The 21969-nt window shown below is 47.4% G+C and overlaps 1 protein-coding gene across 1 annotated transcript in view; it reads left to right on the forward strand.

Annotated features, from left to right (window-relative positions):
• The first annotated feature begins 72 nt into the window (after nucleotides 1-72).
• Nucleotides 73-21969, forward strand: part of LOC146342614 (vomeronasal type-2 receptor 26-like) — a 36374-nt gene continuing 14477 nt past the window's right edge. Inside the window, exon 1 of the mRNA XM_084807932.1 lies at nucleotides 73-284. Coding sequence (XP_084664058.1) covers nucleotides 73-284 — 212 coding nt within the window. The remainder of the gene's footprint in view (nucleotides 285-21969) is intronic.

Below are 21969 nucleotides of genomic sequence, written 5' to 3' on the forward strand. Positions count from 1 at the left end.
CTGCTGCTGTAAAGTGAGCAAGAACATCAACATTTGCAGGAAAGATTTGGCCTCAGGCGTTTGGGGTTTGTGATGTTGCTGCTGCTGGTGGCTTTCTTCCTTCCTCCCCAAGTATGCACAGTGAGTACTATGAAATGTGCACCAACTGACCCGCTTCCTATTCCACATGAGTGGCACCAGCCAAATGAAGTCATCATTGGTGCGGTTGCATCTCACATCAATTATATGTTCCATAGAATTTTATTTGTTAAACACCCCTCACAGGAGTCAATTAGGTTTCCATTGTAAGGACCCTTATTTCCAAGAAGTATCTTATAAATGTCAATTTGATGTTATAGATGCTTTCTGCTTGTATGTTGGCAAACTGGTTTGACCTTTTTTTAAAAAAAAAAATGGATATAGTTTTGGTAAAGATATGAACGAACAAGTTGCTGCTAACTTTGGTTGCTATGACAAGTGAAACGCACAGAATCAAGTATAAAGATATTATGGCCACACATAAACATTCAGTTTTTGCCATGAGATTTCACTCTAGCCTATGTGTGCTCCAGCCATCATACATAAGATTGGCACCAATCTCTGAGTTCAGAGGCTGGTGACTCTCTTCATAGAATTGTGCCCTTAATGACACAAATACTCTTCTGACCAAAGAGTAGAAAACCTATCAGTGCTCCCTAAATGGGCTCCAGTGACCCCTCAGGAAGTGAGGGATTTAATTTCATGTCTGAAATCAGGGGAAGTGCCTGGTCCCATGATTTTATCCCCCCTGAATTATTCAAGGTCAGTGTGATTCTCTCTCCCCCCCCACACACACACATACTCCTGTCTGCTCTTTTTAGTTCTATTAACAAAACTGGCAATATGCCTGAAACTTTGCTTAAGGTGATAATGATTCCAATTCAAAAAGTTGGCTGTAAATCTGATCACATTACTACAGATCGATAACCCTGCTAGCTGTCACAGGTAAATGGTATGTCAGTGTTCTCGATATTCAATATTTCATTTGTTTGTTTGTTTGTTTCTATACCACCCAATAGCTGAAGCTCTCTGGGCGGTTCACAAAAGGCTTGGCTCGAGATATGATGCTTGGCTTGAGATAGAAAAAAATCTGGGTGGGGAGCAGGCAGCTTTCAGAAAAGGTGGTTCTACCATAAACCAATTAAACCTCTTGTTAGTTGTCTCAGAAGACCCTTGGGTGAATGGGGTTGTGTGCCAGGGAACAGCTGGATTGAGGGAAATTACACACACACACACACACACACACACACACTAGAAGAATATAGTTATTCATATTCCCTGGTATGTTTATTCCTCATTTTGTCCATTCCCTGAGCATCTGCAGAGTGTGCTTTTTATTCAAACAAGTGTGATTGCTTCAGCAACAACTTTCTGTTATACTGTCTCTTTTTCTTCATGAGTTTCATAACAGACGTATGGTGTAGTGGTTAGAGTCCAGCCCAAAGTCACCCAGTCAGATAACTAACAGGAGGTTTGCTAATGAGCTGGATGTGGAAATACAAAGCTGAGCTGGGGGCTAGTGGGGTGCTGACATGTGTAGGAGTAAATCCCATTGAACTCAATAAGACTTACTTCTGAGTAGACATGCACAGAGTTGGTTCTCCTCTCCATTTTAGCTTCACAACATCAACAACAATGCTGGATGTGGAAATACAAAGTTTAGCAGGGAGAATAATACCTCATGCAGGGCTCCAGACCAGCATGGTCATTTTAAAAGGTTTTTCCTATCTTTAAAACAGTGTTGCTTTAAACAAAGAGTGCATCGCTCAGGCACACCTAGAACAGCCTTCTTTTGGGAAGCCCCTAGGAGGAGGAAGTGTTTTGGCTGAAAGTAAATGGAGACGGAGGATTTCAATTGAAAAAGAACACCCACAAAAAAGGCGGTGAGCACAATTCATTTTTTTTAAAAAAAACGTATGTATTTATTATCGGAATATACTAGGGATGTACGAAAGTCACTTACCTTTCCGCGGATTATGTTCATGGGAGGGGGAGGCGTTCCATCCCTCCCCCCAGAATCCGCGATGGGAAGGAGGCGATCTGGTCCTCCCCCCCAGAATCCTCGACGGCTGGCTGTGCCCCGTGGCGGCTCCGCAGAGCAGCCGGCCAGGCCCAGGCCAGAGCCGTCTGCAGCTGGATTTCCGGCTGCAGAGGGCTCTTGGTAAAACAACAACAACAACAATGCATACGCAAATGGTGGCGGCTATGGCCGCTGCCATTTGCGTTCCTCATTTTTCGCCATCTTAGTCTACATAAATATTTACATAGACTATTATGGCGAAAATAAAGGGGAATGCAAATAGTGTAGCGGGCACTATTTGCGTCCCTTTTTGTTTGACAGAGGTGTGTGTGTGAGTATGCTTCTACTACAGCTTTGTCTTTCTTCTTTCTTCCCAAATCAACTATTCTCTTTCTTTCTTTTCTAGATTCATTTCATAGAATCATAGAATAGTAGGGTTGGAAGGTGCCTACAAGACCATCAAGTCCAACTCCCTGCTCAGTGCAGGAATCCAAGTCAAAATAGGGATGTACGAAAGTCACTTACCTTTTCGCAGCTTTGATTCGCAGTGGGGGGGAGGCATGCCATCCATCCCCCCAGAATCCTCCCTGGCCAGTTCCGCTCTGCGGCAGCTCCTCGGAGCTGCCAGCCAGGGCTGTCCACAGCCGGATTTCCGGCCACAGCTGGCTGCTGCGGCCGCCATTTGCGTCCTGCCAGGCTGCCGTGATAGGCTACATAAGTATTTACATAGCCTATCATGGCAAAGAGCAGGGGTGCAAACGGCGGCCACTACGCCATTTGCACCACTGCTCTTTCCGTGATAGGCTATGTAAGTATTTGCATTTGCAGGTACACAAATGGCGTAGTGGCCGCCATTTGCGTGGCTGCCTTTACCATGATAGGCTATGTAAATACTTACATAGCCTATCACGGCAGCCTGTCAGGATGCAAATGGCGACTGCTATGGTGGCCGCCATTTGCAGCCGCAGCAGCCAGCCGAAAGACCAGCTGCCGTCACCGCCGGAGCCACCGCCGGAGCTGCCACTGCCGGAACATCCGCCCCAGGTAAGCTTCGTCCTGGGGGGGATTCCGCGGGGTGGCAGGGGGTGGGAGGCCATTCTGCCATGGTTTTTGGGGGGCTGAATGCCAGTGCATTCGGCCTCACTGAAATCCATGGCAGAATTCTCCGCCATCCTTAAGTCAAAGCATCCCTGACAGATGGCTGTCCAGCCTCCAGTCTTGAATGCCTTCAGTGTGGGAGAGCCCACTACCTCCCCAGACAATTGGTTCCTTTGATGTATTGCTCTAACAGTCAGGAAGTTTTTCCTGATGTTCAGGCGGAATCTGGCTTCCTGCAACTTGAAGCCATGATTCCATGTCCTGCACTGTGGGATGACCGAGAAGAGATCCTGGCCTTCCTCTCTGTGACAATCTTTCCAGTACTTGAAGAGCGCTATCATGTCTCCCCTCAGTCTTCTCTTCTGAAGGCTAAACATGCCCAGTTCTTTCAGTCTCTTGTCATAGGGCTTTGTTTCCAGTCCCCTGAATATCTTCTTTGCCCTCCTCTGAACCCTCTCCAGTTTGTCTGCATTCTTCTTAAAGTTTGGCACCCAGAACTAGGGATGGGGGAGAATTTCTCCCCGAAACCTCGGGGGCCGAGTGCCAACGCATTCGGTCCTCCGAAGGTTGTTTGGGGAGAAATTCTCCACCCCCCCGCCCCCCGCCCCCCCGGGATAGGACTTACGTTTCACGAATGTCCCTCCTGGCGGCGGGTCCCGGCGGCGCTTTGGCAGGTCTTCGTCAGGGGCGGGACCAGCAGCCAGTCTTTCGACCGGCTGCCACCGCCGCCATTACAAGAAAAGTAAAAAAAAAAAAACGCCCCTGTGATAGGCTACGTAACGATTAATGTAGCCTATCATGGCTAGATTTGCAAAGTCAGCCGTGATAGGCTACGTTAATCATCACGTAGCCTATCACGGGTGACTTTAAAAAAGAAAAGAAAAGCATGTACGGCTAATGGCGGCCTCCATAGGGAGCCACCATTCGCGTTCCTTATTTGGTCCCTGTAGTCTACATAAATCTTTACGTAGACTACAGCGACCAAATAAGGAACGTGAATGGCGGCTCCCTATGCGGGCCGCCATTTGCATACGCACTTTTTTTTTTTCAAAGTCACCCGTGATAGGCTACGTGACGATTAACATAGCCTATCATGGCTGACTTTGCAGATCTAGCCGTGATAGGCTACGTTAATCGTTACGTAGCCTATCACAGGGGCGTGGTTTGTTTTTTTTTTAAGTTCACGGCCAGGGAGATGGGATGGTTCTCCCCAGCCTGAATTTCAGCCGGGCGAGGAGGGAAGCCTCCCCCCCCGGCCTGAACTTTGGGGGGAGCAGAGAAGCGCCTCCCCCACACCGCGAAGCAAGCTGCGAGACCAGATAAGTGACTTTCGTGCATCCCTACCCAGAACTGGACACAGTTCTCCAGTTGAGGCCTAACCAGTGCTGAGTAGAGGGGAACTAGTACTTCATGGGATTTGGAAGGTATACTTCTCTTCATGCAGCCCAAAATAGCATTTCCCTGTTGTGCAACCACATCACATTGTTGGCTTATATTCAGCTTGTAATCTACAACAGTTCCAAAATCCTTCTCGCTTGCAGTATTGTTGAGCCAAATATCCCCCATCTTGTAACTGTGCATTTAGTTTCTTTTTCCTAGGTGCAGAACTTGGCATTTCTCCCTATTAAATTTCATTCTGTTGCTTTCTGCCCAGAGGTCCAGTCTATCAAGATCACTTTGAATTTTGTTTCTGTCTTCCAAGGCATCAGCTATCCTGCCCAATTTTGAGTCATCTGCAAATTTGATCAGCATTCACTGCACCTCCTCCTCCAAGTCATTAATAAAAATGTTGAAGAGCACTGGGCCCAGGACTGAGCCCTGCAGTACCCCGCTCATTACCTCTCCCCAGTTGGGAAGATCCCATTGATAAACACTCTTTGAATCCGATTCTGTAGCCATCTGTGGATCCACCAGATCGTTGTTTCATCTAGCCCACTTTTAGCTAGTTTGCTAACCAGTATATCATGGGGCAGTTTGCCAAAAGCTTTGCTAAAGTCAAGGTATATTATGTTCGTAGCATTCCCTCAGTCCACAAGGGAGGTTACTTGATCAAAAAATGAGATCAGATTCATCTAGGGATGGCAGATAATTCCAACATGGATTTCAGTGAGGCCGAATGCACTGGCATTCGGCCCCCCAAAATCCATGGCGGAACGGCCAACCCTCCCGTGGATTCCCCCCCGGGACAAAGCTTACCTGGGGCGGATGTTTTCGGTGGTGGTGGCTCCGGCGGCAGCTCCAGCGGCGGCAGCAGCTGCTGGTTTTTCGACCAACTGCCGCGGCCACCATTTGCATCCTGGTCTTTGCCGTGATAGGCTACGTAAGTATTTACATAGCCTATCACAGCAAGCCAAGCAAAAAAACCACAAAAAAGGAGTACGCAAATGGTGGCGGCTACAGCTGCTGCCATTTGCATTTCCTATTCTTCGCCGTTTTAGCCTATGTAAATATTTACGTAAGCTATTACGGCAAAAAAACAGGAACACAAATAGCACCCATTATGCTATTTGCATTCCCCTTTTTTTCACTGTAATAGCCTACGTAAATATTTACGTAAGATAAAACTGTGAAAAATAAGGAACACAAATGGTGGCCGCCGTAGCTGCCGCCATTTATGTATGCTGTTTTTTGTGTGTGTGTTTTATTTTTTGGCCAGCCATGATAGGCTACATAAATACTTACGTAGCCTATCACGGCAGCCTGGCTGGATGCAAATCTGTCCGTCCACAGAACTCCAGCTGTGGACGGCCCTGGCCGGCTGCTCCGTGGAGCCGCCGCAGAGCGGAGCCAGCGGGGCAGGATTCTGGGGGGAAGGACCGGATCGCCTCCCCCCCATCAAGGATTCTGGGGGGAGGGACGGAGCGCCTCCCCCCACCGCGAATTAATTCCGCGAAAAGGTAAGTGACTTTCGTACATCCCTAGATTCATCTGGCAGGATTTTAAAAAACAAGCATTTTAAAAGTACTTAGTTTGAGTTTCCTCCTTTCCTTCACTGGTTCTCCCTGCCCCCCATAGGTTTTACCTTTCATTCTTTTCTTGATAGTTTATTTAAAAAAACCAAAGAAAAATGTTTAAAATTACTTTAGTTTTCCTTGCCTTACCTTGTTCTTTAACTCCCCACTTCTCAATTCTCAACCATTAGTTTTCTCTTACTTTCTAGATTTTTTTTTTAATATTATAGATGGATGGATGGATGGGAGACAGAGAGAAAGAATTTTCCTTTCCTTGTTCTTGGCTCCTTCACCCCACCCTTCTCAATTCCTGTATTCCTTCCCTCCCTATTTTTGATCTCTTTTCCCTTAAATAAATAAATAATCAAACAGCCTTTTCTCTTCTGTCAGAATTACATATACCCACTCCCGTTGTTTGCAGGTAGTTCAGTATCTGCTTTCCTTTATGTGTGTGTGTGTGTGTGTGTGTGTGCATGCTTGTGTTGTGGATAAGCAAGAAGTGTGTGGCAAAGCACTACACAGTCCACATTTCAAAACACAGTGGGCAAGCACTACACAACATAGATTATTTAAATTTTACACTACGTTGCGGCAAAGCAAGCCCAAAACAAGGCATTTCCAGGGCCTTGGCAGAGGGAGAGGTGGGTGAGGTGCTGGTGGGACCAGCAGCACCAATAGCCGAGCTGGGTCACCCCAGTCCAGATAGTGCCTCCTGGTGTAGCAGTGCAGCAGAGCATGGACACCAGTCTCAGTGCCCTGAGGTCATTGTTTGAGGAGGCTGGTGTAGGCAGCAGCAGTGGCACTCTTGCCAAAGGAGCAGCATCTCCTTCTGTAGTGGAAAGGGGGAGCCTGGTGTCTCTCTCTCTCTCCAAGCCATGTGCCAGCATTCTTGCCTCTGTCAGTCCAGAAGACAACTGTTGTTGCTCTTCGTTCACATCAACGTGCCCACATGGCAGTGTTACTCTGTCTTTCTGCCTCTGTCAGACACAACCATTGCCGGTGCTGTCAATTCAAATCAATGTGCCTAGCTTGCAGGGTTGCTGTGTTTGCTTCCTTCCTCGGTCAGACAAGAGACCACCATTGTTGTTCTTTGTTCAAGTCAATGTGAAGCTGAATATTAAAGTAGGACTAGTGGAGAGGGATTTGCACTTCAATGAAATCTACAGCAGAGATTAGGGATAGAGACCCCCTCCTAATCACTGCTTAAACACCTCACTTCTCTGACTATCATTTTGATAGTGATTGATTTTGATTGCCCTTTGGTTTCTGAGAACAGTGAATTTTATCTTTTCCCAGCACAAAAACTTCTGGGCCAAACTGTCTGAAGTTTGGCAAGTTCAGTCAGCTCCTTGGGGGCTCCTAGGTGCCCGGATTTCATGCACTTCTGTAGAAACAGTGAAACATTATAGCTGTTTGCTTTGAGAGTTTTTGTTGGAGAAAAAAAAATCAAATTTTAACTCCACGTAGCCCAAGAACTACTGGGCCAGGCAGTCTGAAATTTGGCAGGTGGAATCACCTCTATGCAGCCTGACAGGTTCCCAGATTTCATGCACTTCTATGGAAACAGCATATCACTCTCTGCTTTGAGAGTTTTTGTTGAAAAAAAAATTAACTCCACTTAGCCCAAGAACTAATGGACCAGACTGTTTGAAACTGGTAGGTAGAATTAGGGATGGACGAAAGGGACTTACCTTGTCCCGCAGCTTGCTTCGTGGTGGGGGGGAGGCGCTTTGCTTCTCCCCCCGAAGTTCAGGCGAGGGGGGGAGGCACCCCATCCCTCGCCGCCGAAATTCAGGCAGGGGAGGAGCACCCCGTCTACCTGGCCGCGAAAAAAAAAAGTAAAGTAAAAAACAAACACACACCCGTGATAGGCTACGTAAGGATTTACGTAGCCTATCATGGCTAGATTTCCAAAGTCAGCCGTAATAGGCTATGTAAATCGTCACGTAGCCTATCACGGGTGACTTTGGAAAAAAAAAGCGCGTACGGAAATGGCGGCCCCCATAGGGAGCCGCCATTTGCGTTCCTTAGTTTGGCACGTCTAGTCCATGTAAAGATTTACGTAGACTACGGCGAAAATAAGGGCATGCTATTTGCGTTGCCCTTATTTTCGCCGTAGTCTACGTAAATCTTTACATAGACTAGACGTGTCAAACTAAGAAAAGCATATGGCAGCACCCCATGGGCGCCGCCATTTGCGTACGCGCTTTTTTTTTTTCCAGAGTCACCCGTGATAGGCTACGTGATGATTTACATAGCCTATCATGGCTGACTTTGGAAATCTAGCCATGATAGGCAATGTAAATCATTACGTAGCCTATCATGGGTGTGGGTTGTTGTTGTTTTTTTACTTTACTTTTTTATTTTGCAATGGCAGCGGCGGCAGCCGGTCACAAGACCGGCCGCCGCCGCCGCCCCCGCCGAAACGCCGCCGAAACGCCGCCGGGACCCACCGCCAAGAGGGACATTCGCATGAGGTAAGTCCCATCCCGGGGGGGGTGGGGGGCCAGTGGAGAATTTCACCACCAATTTCACCACCAGAGATTCGGGGAGAAATTCTCCGCCATCCCTAGGTAGAATCCCCTCCATGACGGATGATAGACATCCAAATTTCATGTATTTATCATGAAAACTGAAAAGGTTATGACTACTTCTATTTTCCAATGCAAGTCAATGGGAAAGCAGAATTATTCAGATATCTGAATCTCACTTCGGATCTGAATCCAAAGCAAAGTGGATGGGGTCTGAAGAGATCTGAAGTGAAGCCAGGGGGTCCATGCACAGACCTATTAAATAAGCTGTTCAGACAGTGGGGAGAAGTAAGAAGTGGTGTTATTTAAATTTGCATAAACTGTCTGCAGTTGGAGTGTGCAGTGAGGTGGCCACATTTGCATATAAAACCAAATCATACAGGTCCACAAAAACACAACTGAATGATGGAGAGATACAAATGGATTTTTCCGTAGTGGGTTAACGGGCAGTGAAAATGCAAATCAAGCTCAATGTAAGTATCTGTAAATAATATGCATTGGAGTAAAATGGAATCCTTAACTTCACAAATACACTAATGAGGTCTGAACTGGGAGTGACTAATGTAGGGATGTACGAAATTGGCCTTACCTGGCTCCGCCGGGTTCCGCTGGGGGGGGCGCTCCGTCCCTCCCCCCGGAATCCTTGCCGGCTGGCTGTTCTCCGCAGGGATTCTGTGGAGCTGCCGGCCAGCTCCGCCAGCAGCCGGACATCCGGCTGCTGGCTAGCAGGGACGCAAATGGCGGCGGCCATAGCCGCGGCTGTTTGCGTCCCTGTAGTCAGCCATGATAGGCTACATAAATCTTTATGTAGCCTATCACGTCTGTCTTTAAAAAAAAACAAAAAACGCGTGTACACAAAAGGCGGCGGCTACACAAAAAGACTACGGCTACACAAAAAGACTACGGCGAAAATAAGGGCAACGCTATTTGTGTTGCCCTTCTTTTCGCCGTAGGCTACGTAAAGATTTACGTAGACTACAGCGACCAAATAAGGAACGTGAATGGCGGCTCCCTATGGGGGCAGCCATTTGCGTAAGCGCTTTTTTTTTTTTTTTAAAGTCACCCGTGATAGGCTACGTGGCGATTTACGTAGCCTATCACAGCTGACTTTGCAGATCTAGCCATGATAGGCTATGTTAATCATCATGTAGCCTATCACGGGGGCATTTTTTTTTTAACTGTTTAGTTTGCGGCCGGGCAAGGCGAGGCGCCTCCCTCCCGGCCTGAATTTCGGCCGGATGAGGCGGGAAGCCTCCCCCCCCAGCCTGAACTTCACGGGGGGAGCAATGAAGCGCCTCCCCCCCACCGCGAAAAGCTTCGAGGACAGGTAAGGGACTTTCGTGCACCCCTAAAAATGAGGGGGAAGGGTTTAGTCTAGACTGAGTGACAGATGTTTAACCTATGAAATTGTGTACATACAAATCCAAGCAAACAGGCTATTCCTAAATGATGTTTTAGCCTTTAGATATGGAGCTGATAAAGTTAAGTGACTGATGTGGCAGGATACGTAATCCCTTTGTCTGACCCACACAGGGTTGTTGAGGCCTGGGTGACTCAGGAAGGACTACCTGAAAACCTGAAGAGGTGTGGCCAGTGAGTAAGGGGCAGTTCTTACACTTCCTCCAACTGATCACAATTAGTAGGGTCCCACATGCTTTTATGCTTGTCATATATCCTATTATGTTAAAATGAAATGAAGTTGTGGCACCGGTTAATCCAGAGCTTTTCTACACAGGGCTGTTAATCTGCTGTATCTACTTTTGGTTTCATCGCAGAATTGAGATCTGAGCAGTACACAAAGAGCCTTCCCTTTCCTGCTTTTCTGCTACATAACCTCTAGGTGGCACTGTGGAATTGCAGAAAAGAACACACACTTAAGGGGAAAAAGTGGTTTCTTTCACTTTCACAATTAAATGCCACATTTTCCCTGTTCTTAAAAAACAAACAAAAAAACACCTAATCAAAAATGGTATTTAAACACAGAAGTGATGTCATCTAAAGAGCCAATGGAGGGTTCTGATGTCATCTAAAGAACCCATAAACAACCATGAGGAAAGAATGATGAGTGTAGAAAAGCTGCCAATGTCACAAGTCTTGTCTTGTCATTCTGGATATGGTCATATGTAGTAGCTCTACAGGGTCTCAGGCAGAAGGTCCCACACATCACCTGACATATTTAATTGAGGATACCAGGGATTGCACCTGGGACATTGGGTGGAATCCCCACCACCACCACATAAATCAAGCTGAGGAGCATCAGTATTATTGTTCCATATCCACTTACTTACTTACTGTTCTATGTCAGCTTACTTACTAGTGGATATTTCTAAAGCAAAGTTCCCTCAAACATCCTCTGAGTGCTATCTGTTACTTTTGTTCAAGGATAGGTGCCTCCTTCGTCTCTCTGCAATGACAAGTGTGATCCTGGTTGCAGCAGGAAAAAGAAGGAGGGGGAGAAATTTCGTTGCTACGATTGTACTTCATCTCCGGAAGGGAAGATTGCAAACCAGATTGGTAGGAGCTATATACTTGGAGTTATGTTGTTCACAAATCTGAACTGGGTTTGAATTCAGTGGAGATTGAATTGGGACCAACGATAGTAGTGTAATCTAGAAGATATATAAGTGTCTGTCATTGCTGGAGTTCAAACAATATGAAACCGAGGTTGAAGAATGTGCTTATCATGCAATATCCAACCATCTTCAGTTATTTGCTTTGAAATTTGGAGAAACAAAGGGGGACCCTGAACAAAATTTTGAGCTGTATCCCCAGTTTTGCACTGTATCACCTGAAAGGGAGTGCTCCTTTTCAGAGCTCTTTACAGTAAGTCTAATTCAACTGGGTATCCTTCAGTGTAAACATGATAGGATTGCATTGTTTGTTGTTGTTTATTCAGTCAGTTGCTTCCAACTCTTCGTGACTTCATGGACCAGCCCACGCCAGAGTTTTCTGTCGGCCATCACTACCCCCACCTCCCCCAAGGTCGAGTCCGTCACCTCCAGAATATCATCCATCCATCTTGCCCTTGGTCAGCCCCTCTTCCTTTTGCGTTCCACTTTCCCTAGCATCAGCATCTTCTCCAGGGTATCCTGACTTCTCATCATGTGGCCAAAGTTTTGCCTTTAATATCATTCCCTCAAGTGAGCAGACTGGCTTTATTTCCTGGAGTATGGACTAGTTTGATCTCCTTGCAGTCCAAGGCACTCTCAGAATTTTCTTCCAGCACTACAGTTCAAAAGCATCTATCTTCCTTTGTTCAGCCTTCCCTATGGTCCAGCTCTCACAGCCATAGGTTACTACGGGGAAGACCATTGCTTTAACTATGCGGACCTTTGATGTCAGTGTGATGTCTCTGCTCTTAACTGTTTTACCAAGATGTGTCATTGCTGTCCTCCCAAGAAGTAAATGTCTTCTGATTTCCTGGCTGCAGTCAGCATCTGCAGTAATCTTTGCGCCTAGAAAGACAAACTGCCTTTCTGTCACTGCCTCCACATTTTCTCCCTCTATTTGCCAGTTATCAATCAAGCTGGTTCCCATAATCTTGGCGGTTTTTTTAGGTTTAACTGCAACCCAGCTTTTTCACTGTCTTCTTTCACCTTTGTCATAAAGTTCCTCAGCTCTAGGGATGGCGGAGAATTTCTCCCCGAAACTTCGGGGGGCCGAGGGCCAACGTGTTCGGCCCCCCAAACAAGTTTCGGGGAGAAATCCTCCGAACCCCCCCGCCCCCCGTACCCCCCCCGGGACGGGACTTACCTTCACCGAATGTCCCTCCCGGCGGCGGGTCCGGCCGGCGGTTCGGCGGGTGTTCGAGCGGGGCGGGAGCGGCAGCTGGTCTTTCGACCGGCTGCCGCCGCCACCATTGCAATGAAAGAAAAAAAAAAACGCCCCCTGATAGGCTACGTGACGATTCACGTAGCCTATCACGGCTAGATTTGCAAAGTCAGCCGTGATAGGCTACGTCAATCGTCACGTAGCCTATCACGGGTGACTTAAAAAAAAAAAAAAAGTGTGTACGGATAATGGCGGCCCCCATAGGGAGCCGCCATTCCCGTTCCTTATTTGGTCGCTGTAGTCTACATAAAGATTTACGTAGACTACGGCGAAAATAAGGGCAACGCTATTTGCGTTGCCCTTATTTTCGCCGTAGTCTACGTAAACATTTACGTAGACTACAGCGACTAAATAAGGAACGCGAATGGCGGCTCCCTATGGGGGCCGCCATTAGCGTACGCGCTTTTTTTTTTTTTTAAGTCACCCGTGATAGGCTACGTGACAATTGACGTAGCCTCTCACGGCTGACTTTGCAGATCTAGCCGTGATAGGCTACGTGAATCGTCACGTAGCCTATCAGGGGGCGTTTTTTTTTTTTTTTAATTTTCGCGTTCGTGGCCGGGCGAGGCGGGAAGCCTCCCCCCCGGCCTGAATTTCGGCCGGGCCGAGGTGGGAAGCCTCCCCCCCGGCCTGAACTTCACGGGGGGAGCAGCAAAGCGCCTCCCCCCCACCGCGAACGTCCTTCGAGGACAGGTAAGTGACTTTCGTCCACCCCTACTCAGCTCCTCCTTGCTTTCAGCCATCAAAGTGGTATCATCTACATATCGGAGATTGTTAATGTTTCTTCCAGCGATTTTAACTCCAGCCTTGGCTTCATCAAGCCTAGCACATCACATGATGTGTTCTGCATACGGGTTGAATAGGTAGGGTGAGAGTATACAACCCTGCTGTACTCCTTCCCCAATCTTAAACCAGTCCGTTGTTCCATGGTCTGTTCTTACCATTGCTACTTGGTCGTTATACAGATTCCTCAGGAGGCAGACAAGATGACTTGGTATCCCCATCCCACCAAGAACTTGCGCAATCCTATATTTTCTTTCTTTCTTTCTTTCTTTCTTTCTTTCTTTCTTTCTTTTAAAATTATTTATCTCCCACTTTTTGGAACAGAAAGCCTTCCATGGCAACTTACAAGTAACTTCAAAAATCATAAATATAATCTCTATAAATAGTATATATTTTGGCATCCCCTAGTCTTGGTCAAGCATGCTCTGAGGTGGTCTTCATCTGCATGTCTGCCTCTCTTCTTGGATCCCTCCTCCCCTGCCAGCAGCCCAGATGGTGGTATATGGTTCTAAAGGGCATGGCTGAAGAACTTGCAAGGGTCCAGGGGCCAATTTCTACCAACACCACCAAAACACTGCCACTGCCAAATTGCTGACAAATTTCAGAGGCAATTCCAGCAGTAGGAGTGCACGAAAGCCACTTACCTGGTCTCGCAGCTTGTTCGCGGTGGGGGGGAGGCGCTTCGCTGCTCTCCCCCCGAAGTTCAGGCCGGGGGGGGAGGCTTCCCGCCTCGCCCAGCCGAAATTCAGGCCGGGGGAGAGACTTCCCGCCCTGGCCGGCCGAAATTCAGGCTGGGGAGGAGGCGCCTCGCCTCGCCCGGCCGCGAAATAAGAAGTTAAAAAAAAACGCCCCCGTGATAGGCTACGTGATGATTAACGTAGCCTATCACAGCTAGATCTGCAAAGTCAGCCATGATAGGCTATGTAAATCGTCACGTAGCCTATCACGGGTGACTTTAAAAGAAAAAAAAAAGCGCGTACGCAAATGGCGGCCCCCATAGGGAGCCGCCATTCGCGTTCCTTATTTGGTCGCTGTAGTCTACGTAAAGATTTACATAGGCTATGGCGAAAATAAGGGCAACGCAAATAGCGTTGCCCTTATTTTCGCCGTAGTCTACATAATCTTTACGTAGAGTACAGCGACCAAATAAGGAACGCGAATGGCGGCTCCCTATGGGGGCTGCCATTTGCGTAAGCGCTTTTTTTTTTAAAGTCACCCGTGATAGGCTACGTGACGATTTATGTAGCCTATCACGGCTGACTTTGCAGATCTAGCCGTGATAGGCTACGTTAATCGTCACGTAGCCTATCACGGGGGCGTTTTTGTTTTTTTTTACTTTTATTGGAATGGCGGCGGAGGCAGCCGGTCGAAAGACCGGCTGCCGCCCGCTCCCCTGACGAAGACCCGCCGAACCACCGCCGGGACCCGCCGCCGGGAGGGACATTCAGGAAAGGTAAGTCCCGTCCCGGGGGGGCGGGGGGGCGGAGGATTTCTCCCTGAAACTTCTTTGGGGGGACGAACACATTGGTGCTCGGCCCCCCGAAGGTTCGGGGAGAAATTCTCTGCCATCCCTATACCAGCAGTGAGGGTGGAAAAACCCACATTTTTTGTTTGTTTGCACAAGAAGTGTGCATCTTGTTTGAATGCAAAACTGTGCTCCTGCAGTCCCCAGGAGAGTGTGAAATTGCATTAAAACAAGGCACGTATTCCCCACACAACTTATTTTGAAAGGAAAATGTGGCTTTTTTGTCTCACCAATAATAATCTGGGGGTCCCCAAAAAAAGATGGGATGACCTCATGCAGCCCTCAGGCCATGTGTAACCCACCCTTATTGTACTGGGACAGTCCAGTGAAGCAGGCTCTAAAATGGACATTGTCTGCCTGCCTCCTTCTCTCCTCTTTTATACTACACATTTATGTTTTATCATGTCCCACTGAAGTGAACTCACCAATGATGAGTTGATGCTTCATTCAAACAAAACAAAACATAACCATAATTTGATTACAAATTAAAATTGAAACAGAGGATATTGATTCTGAATTCCCAAGTGATTCCTCCATCTTTTATAAGTTTGTAACTACTTAGAGAATTTTTAAGAAACATTCCTGGCCTAGGCTTAATTCCACTCCGAAGTAATTCACCAAATTCATCCTTTGAACAAAGCCCTCTGGTGTACTCCAGTGAGGAGCAGTGTAAGCAGCAGTTATTAATTCTTAGATGTCCCATGTACAACGTATACTGGTCGAGTCCCATTCCAAAGAGAGATCAGGTAGAAACTTCCCAATTGCCCTCTGGAGTTCCATGAAAGCAGTATCCGTCACTGTAGTTGATGGAGTGGAATAAAGCTTTCCACAAGGACATAAAAAGCTAATGAAACTGCCTCCTCTCTCCATCTCACTCTTTCTTACTTGGATCACATTGTTCGCTTAAGAATTCAAAGTCAGAATCTGCTAGGGATGTTGTGAACACCTGGCAGGGTCTGGGAGTCCAGCAGATTCCTCCACGTCCACCCCTCAGACCCCCGCTCACTGAGTCATGGCATGCTGACGGACCCAGCCGCCAAGTGCCCCGGGGCTCAGCAACTGTCTGGTAGCAGCCTGCCCTCATTGTGAACTGCCATCATTGAGAGCAAAATACCATCTCGGCCTCTTCTGGGAAGAGGGCAAGCCACAATTTTGTGCATAATGGTGACCCTCAGAGTTCCTTTGCCATGCACCAACTGCTTGCCATCTCCTCCTTGCATGGAGGAGAAGAAGACCATTTGGAGTGCAGCAACAGGAGCTCCTCCAGCTGCACATTCTCCCTTCCTTACAATAGGGATGTACGAAAGTTCTGCCACGGATCTCGGGGAGGCCGAATGCGCTGGATCCTCCCAATTTTTGGATCCTCCCAAAATTGGTGGCGGAGCGGCCTGCCTCCCCGCCCCCCGCCAGGATGAGACTTACCTTGGGCGGATCTTCCTGGTGGCGGCGACTCTGGTGGCAGCTCCGGAGGCGGTGCGGTGGCAGCAGGGTGGTGGCTGGTATTCCAATTGGCTGCCGCCACTGCCATTTCCAGTTTTAAAAAAAACAAAAACGTGATAGGCTACGTAAAGATTTACGTAGCCTATCATGGCTAGGTTTAAAAAAAAAAATGTGATAGGCTATGTAAATGTTTATGTAGCCTATCATGGCTGACTTTTTTAAAAAAACAACAACAACAACGCGCATACGCAAATGGCGGCGGCCATGGCCGCCACCATTTGCATTCCTTATTTTGGCACATCTTACTCTACATAAACATTTACATAGACTAAGACGACGAAAATAAGGGGAACGCAAATAGCGTAGCGTCTACGCTATTTGCGTTCCCCTTATTTTCGCCGTCTTAGTCTACGTAAATGTTTACGTAGACTAAGACGTCTCAAAATAAGGAACGCAAATGGCGGCGGCCGTAGCTGCCGCCATTTGCGTAAGCGCGTTGTTGTTGTTTTTTTTTAAAAAAGTCAGCCATGATAGGCTACATAAACATTTACATAGCATATCACGGCTGACTGCAGGGACACAAATGGCTGTGGCTATGGCCGCCGCCATTTGCGTCCCTGCTAGCCAGTGCCGGATGTCCGGCTGCTGGTGGAGCTGGCCAGCAGCTCCGCAGAATCCCTGCAGAGCACAGCCAGCCGGCCAGGATTTGGGGCGGGGGGGACGGAACACCTCCCCCGCAGCCATAAACATAATCCCGAAAGGTAAGTGCCTTTCGTACATCCCTACCTTACAAGTAGGGGAGAGCATGCATCACCTTCCCGGAAGAGCCCACCTGAGCCACCACTATTCTGCATAATGACAGCTTGAAGGTGGATGGCCCCACAGCTTTGCTGAGTGCTCACCAGGTCATCCAGAAGCTTATGTGATGCTGCAAGCAGCTGTTGGAGATGGCAGCAGCAGCTTGGCGAGTGCCTGTCAAAGCCCTAGAATCTGCCATCTGTCAGGGCTGCAAAACTGTATGAGGTGGATTCCTGGAAAAGTGCATCTTATCCCCGAGAACAATAAAATTGCTTTAACATTATTTATTTATTTATTTATTTATTTATTTATTTATTACATTTATATCCTGCCTTTTTTTCCCCTTTAAGGAGCCCAAGACAGAGCACATAAACCTCCTCCTCTCCATTTTGTCCTTACAACAACCCTGTGAGGTAGCTTGTGCTGAGAGTCTATGACTGGCCCAAAGTCACCCAATGAGCTTCCATGGCTGAGTGGGGACTAGAACCCAGATTGCCCGACTCCCAGCCCAACACTCTAGCCACTGCCGCTGCCATTTGCATATGCCTTTTTTTTTTTTTTTTTTTAACCCAGACGTTTTAGGCTACGTAAAAACTTACATAGCCTGAAACTACTGGTTAAAAAAAAAAAAAAGCTGCCACCATTTGCGTTCCTTATTTTGGGACGTCTTAGTCTACGTAAATAATTATGTAGACTAAGACGGCGAAAATAAGGGGAACACAAATAACGTCCACTATGCTATTTGCATTCCCCTTATTTTCGCCGTCTTAGTCTACGTAAATATTTACGTAGATTAAGACATCAAAAATAAGGAATGCAAATGGCAGCAGCCATAGCCGCCACCATTTCCATATGCGGTGGTGTGTTTTTCCCCCAGAGCCCTCCACGGCTGGAAATCTGGCTGCGGACAGCTCTGGCCTGGCTGGGCCTGGCCGGCTGCTCCGCAGACCAACTGCAGAACACAGCCGGCCAAGGAGGATTCTGGGGGTGAGGAATGGATCGCCTCTCCCCACATCGAGGATTCCGTGGGGAGGGACGGAACGCCTCCTCCCCACCATCAACATAATCTGCGGAAAGGTAAGTGACTTTCATACATCCCTACTGCTCACCCCGCTCACTGAGCCATGTGAGCTGCCCCTCCTCTCTGAACCAAGGACTCCAGCAGTCAAGCCTTTGTGCTTTGTGCACACAAGGGCTTAACTGCTGGAGTCCTTGGGGCTGCATTCATCACAAATACTCTAGCCTTTTCCTCCTACCTTGGGGTGCCAAGGCCACTCCTGCCCCACTGGTTGTCAAGGGCTTCCTTGACAGCTGGTGGAGGCAGGAGGAGGCCTCAGTGCCACCCCCAGCTGCCCACCAAACTCTGGGGCACTCAGTCAGCAGCTGGGTCCATCAGTGACTGATGGCTCAGCGAGTGGGGTCCGGGAGGTCAGATGGGGGAGAATCTCCTTCACCACCCCTTCTCAGACTCCCATGCCATCCCTTGTTATGATATTTGAAACATCTCCAAAATTTTGTGAATGCTTATCACCAAAATTGTATTTTGGAACCTGGCATGTGCACTGTGATGTTCTTTTTCTACCCTGCACATCATGTCATCATGAGTCACCACACATCTTTCCCTCATTGGCCATTATCAGATGTGTTTTGTTTACAATACTGTTGCAAAAATATGACCTCCTTGGCCTCAGGTAATCTCCCATCGTGGCCCCCAGATCACAAGTGCCCCTCCTGAAAAAAAAAAATGGAGCAGAACTCAAACAAAAGGGAAAACTGCTCTACGAACAGGCACTATGGTTCCTGCCATCAAAACCATGTTCCTAGTTAATCCCAGAGCAGAAATGGAGTAGCACTCATAGTCAACAAAAGGGTGGGAAAAGCAGTACTGGGGTACAATCTTAAAAATGATAGAATGATCTCAGTACGAATCCAAGGCAAACCATTCAACATCACAGTAATTCAAGTCTATGCCCCAACCACTGAGGCCGAAGAAGCTGAGGTTGATCGGTTCTATGAAGACCTACAACACCTTCTAGAACTAACACCAAAAAAAGATGTCCTCTTCATCATAGGGGATTGGAATGCTAAAGTAGGAAGTCAAGAAATCACCGGGATAACAGGCAGGCATGGCCTTGGTGTACAAAATGAAGCAGGACAAAGGCTAAGAGAGTTTTGCCAAGAGAACATGCTGATCATAGCAAACACTCTTTTCCAACAGCACAAGAGGCGACTCTACACATGGACGTCACCAGATGGTCAATATCGAAATCAGATTGATTATGTCCTTTGCAGCCAAAGATGGAGAAGCTCCATACGGTCAGTAAAAACAAGACCTGGAGCTGACTGTGGCTCAGATCATGAGCTGCTTCTTGCAAAATTTCGGCTTAAATTGAAGAACGTCGGGAAAACCACTAAACCGTTCAGGTATGACCTAAATCATATCCCTGATGAATATACAGTGGAGGTGAGGAATAGATTTCAGGGATTAGACCTGATAGACAGAGTGCCTGAGGAACTATGGACGGAGGTCCGTAACATTGTTCAGGAGGCAGCAACGAAATCCGTCCCAAAGAAAAAGAAATGCAAGAAAGCCAAGTGGCTGTCTGATGAGGCTTTACAAGTAGCTCACGAAAGAAGGGAAGCGAAAAGCAAGGGAGAAAGGGGAAGATATACCCAACTGAATGCAGAGTTCCAGAGAATAGCAAGGCGAGACAAGAAGGCCTTCTTAAATGAACAATGCAAAGATATCGAGGAAAACAACAGAATGGGAAAGACTAGAGATCTCTTCAAGAAAATTGGAGATCTCAAGGGAACGTTTTGTGCAAAGACGGGCATGATAAAGGACAAAGAAGGCAGGGACCTAACAGAAGCAGATGAGATGAAGAAGAGGTGGCAAGAATACACAGAAGAACTATACAGGAAAGACCTGAATGTCCCTGATAGCCATGATAGTGCGGTCACTGAACTTGAGCCGGACATCCTAGAGAGTGAAGTCAAGTGGGCCTTAGGAAGCATTAGTAACAACAAAGCTAGCAGAGATGACAGTATTCCAGCCGAGCTATTTAAAATCCTAAAAGATGATGCTGTTAAAGTGCTGCATTCAATATGCCAACAAATCTGGAACACTCAACAGTGGCCACAAGACTGGAAAAGGTCAGTTTACATTCCAATTCCAAAGAAGGGCAACGCCAAAGAGTGTTCAAACTACCGCACCATTGCGGTCATTTCACATGCCAGCAAGGTGATGCTCAAAATCCTACAAGCTAGGCTTCAGCAGTATGCGAACCGAGAACTACCGGAAGTACAAGCTGGGTTTCGAAGAGGCAGAGGAACTAGAGATCAAATCGCCAACATTCGCTGCATCATGGTGAAAGCAAGAGAATTCCAGAAAAACGTCTATTTCTGCTTCATTGACTACGCTAAAGCCTTTGATTGTGTGGATCACAACAAACTGTGGCAAATTCTTAAAGTGATGGGAGTACCAGACCACCTTACCTGTCTCCTGAGAAACCTGTATGAGGGTCAAGAAGCAACAGTAAGAACCAGAGATGGAACAACCGATTGGTTCAAAATTGGGAAAGGAGTACGACAAGGCTGCATATTGTCACCCTGCTTATTTAACTTATATGCAGAGTACATCATGAGAAATGCCGGGTTGGATGAATCAGAGGTCGGAATTAAGATTGCCGGGAGAATTATCAACAACCTTCGATATGCAGACGATACCACCCTAATGGCAGAAAGCGAAGAGGATCTCAAGAGCCTCTTGTTGAGGGTGAAAGAGGAGAGTGCAAAAGCTGGTTTGAAACTCAACATTAAAAAAACTAAGATCATGTCATCTGGCCCTATCACTTCGTGGCATATAGAAGGGGAAGAAATGGAAGCAGTGACAGATTTTACTTTCTTGGGCTCCAAGATCACCGCAGATGGTGACTGTAGCCATGAAATTAAAAGACGCTTGCTCCTTGGGAGGAAAGCTATGGCCAACCTAGACAGCATAGTAAGAAGCAGAGACATCACCTTGCCGACAAAGGTCCGTCTAATCAAAGCTATGGTTTTCCCAGTAGTAATGTATGGCTGTGAGAGCTGGACTATAAGGAAGGCTGAGCGCCGAAGAATTGATGCTTTCAAGCTGTGGTGCTGGAGAAGACTCTTACGAGTCCCCTGGACTGCAAGGAGGTCAAATCAGTCCATCCTAAAGGAAATCAACCCTGAGTGCTCATTGGAAGGACAGATACTGAAGCTGAAGCTCCAATATTTTGGCCACCTAATGCGAAGAGAAAACTCCCTGGAAAAGACCCTGATGCTGGGAAAGACTGAAGGCAAAAGGAGAAGGGGACGGCAGAGGATGAGATGGCTAGATAGCATCACGGATGCAATGAATATGAACTTGAGCACGCTCCGGGAAAGAGCGCAGGACAGGAAGGCCTGGCGTGCTGTGGTCCATGGGGTCACGAAGAGTCGGACACGACTGAACGACTGAACAACAACAACAACAATCCTAGGATGCAGTGCTCAAAGGCTCCTGCCCACTTTCTAGGACCCTCTAGGGATGTTCTTGGAATGAGCCTTCTATGGCAGGAACCATAGATCCTTGAAGGTAAACTGTTTCCTACCTAAAAGATCCTAGGAAACTGGCAGAATTTCCTACTTGAAGCAGTGACTGCTAAGGCTGAAATTGGGTAGGGCAACTTGGTGGGTGTGAGGCTTCAGCCTCCTCCCACCCACAGCCATCCCCACACAGCAATCCCTATGTGTGTGTGTGTGTGCGTGTGCATGCACGCATGCACACACATGCATGTATGAATGAGTGCGGTGTGTGAATAAATGAGTGGGGGGTTTGAAAGAGAAAGAGAAAGAGAGCTGTATGTGAGTGTGTGTGTGTGTGTGTGTGTGTAGGCGTGTGCGTGCTTGCATGCAATTCTGGTGTTCTGCTGTTTCATCTATTCTACAATGTCATGGGATTTGCTTCTC

Source organism: Heloderma suspectum, chromosome 6 (assembly GCF_057233095.1).
Source record: "Heloderma suspectum isolate Gila_16-S chromosome 6, 16-S_ref, whole genome shotgun sequence".
NCBI classification, from domain to species: domain Eukaryota; kingdom Metazoa; phylum Chordata; class Lepidosauria; order Squamata; family Helodermatidae; genus Heloderma; species Heloderma suspectum.